The sequence below is a fragment of the Geospiza fortis genome, unplaced genomic scaffold, assembly GCF_000277835.1.
Source record: "Geospiza fortis unplaced genomic scaffold, GeoFor_1.0 scaffold628, whole genome shotgun sequence".
Classification (NCBI taxonomy): domain Eukaryota; kingdom Metazoa; phylum Chordata; class Aves; order Passeriformes; family Thraupidae; genus Geospiza; species Geospiza fortis.
Window position 1 is genome coordinate 43,083 of NW_005054596.1, and position 1,391 is coordinate 44,473.

Below are 1,391 nucleotides of genomic sequence, written 5' to 3' on the forward strand. Positions count from 1 at the left end.
GGGATCGCCCTGAGCTGCGGGGCGGGTCTGGGGGGAGAACAGCCAATATCCCCCTGAGCTGAGGGTCTGGAGGGAAAGCGGCCGGGATCTCCCTGGGCTGAGGGGAAGATTGGGGCGGGGGACATCCGGGGGATCGCCCTGAAGTGAGGGTCAGGGGGGAGCATGTCCCGACCCCCCTGAGCTGAGGGTCTGGGGGAGCACGGCCGGGATCCCTGAGCTGAGAGAGGAATCGGGACTCTGGGGCCGGAGAGCCATGGCCAGGACCCTTGAGCTTAGGGACGATATGGGAGAGCACGGCCGGGATCCCTGAGCTGAGGGGGAGATCGGGACTCTGGGGATGGGGGGTACGGCCGGGATCCCTGAGCTGAGGGGCTCGGGGCTGGGGCTGGCAGTGCTCGGGGCTCTGCGGGCGCTGTGCCCGATGCATGAGGCAGGGCTCGCTGTGTGCGGGGTGTCACTCGGCCGTGTCCCCAGGCGCCATGGCCCTGCCGGAGTGGCACATCGCCGTGAAGCTGGCCGAGCAGCCGCTGGCCCCCAAAGCCATCCTGCGCCTGCCGGAGACCGAGCTGGGCGAGTGCCCGCTGGGCGGCTGCAGCATCTCGCACCTCAAGCAGCTGATCACGGGCAAGCTGCAGGAATCCATGCCGGACCCCGAGCTCATCGGTGCGTGCCCCGCCGGAGCCTGGCGCTGTCCCGCCGCTTGGGGACACCCTCGGCCCGTCCTCGCCGCGGTCGGGACGCGATATCCAGCTGCTGGTACTGGTGGGAGGGCTCGGTGTTCGTTCCCTGTTTCCTTGGGATCGGGGCGCTCCAGCCGCGGCAGTGCCCTTGTTCGGGAATATTTGGGCTTTCCACCAGCTCTGTGTCCTTGTGAGAGCTCTCCTGAGAGCTGAGGGGGAGGTCAGCTCTTACGCAGGTGGTGACTCTGCCATCTCCTCTGGATCAGCTGCGTGATTTCCCTCCTGGTTCTCGGCTCCACAGCTTCCCTGTGTTTTTCCCTACCAGTTGGAGTAACCCCTTGGGCTCTAAGGCACACCTAGAAACCCCCAGCTGGTTCTGAGAGCACCACAGGTGTTTATCTTCAGGTGTTTCTCCCCCTCCCCCCTCAGACCTGATCTACTGTGGCCGGAAGCTGAGGGATGACCAGACCCTGGATTTTTATGGAATCCAGTCTGGCTCCACTGTCCATGTCCTGCGCAAGTCCTGGCCTGAGCCTGACCAGAAACCAGGTGAGGAGCTGTGGGGATTGCCCCTTGGATTCTCCTTGGGATGTGTTTTGTTAGGGACTGAGCTTCTCTAGGGATTCACTGCTGTGGAGGTTTCCAGGGGAATGACTCCCTGTGTTTGGGAACTCCCCACCTCTCCCAGCAGCACCTGGCTGTGGGTTTTCC

At 64.3% G+C, this 1,391-nt stretch overlaps 1 protein-coding gene across 3 annotated transcripts in view; it reads left to right on the top strand.

Moving 5' to 3' along the window:
• The first annotated feature begins 463 nt into the window (after positions 1-463).
• The window catches only part of UBL7 (ubiquitin like 7), a 9,090-nt gene continuing 8,162 nt past the window's right edge, over positions 464-1,391 (top strand). For all 3 annotated transcript variants that reach the window (XM_031064489.1, XM_005430047.3, XM_031064490.1), the window contains exons 1-2: positions 464-663; positions 1,110-1,229. In XM_031064489.1, coding sequence (XP_030920349.1) covers positions 480-663; positions 1,110-1,229 — 304 coding nt within the window. In that variant the 5' untranslated portion in view covers positions 464-479. The remainder of the gene's footprint in view (positions 664-1,109; positions 1,230-1,391) is intronic.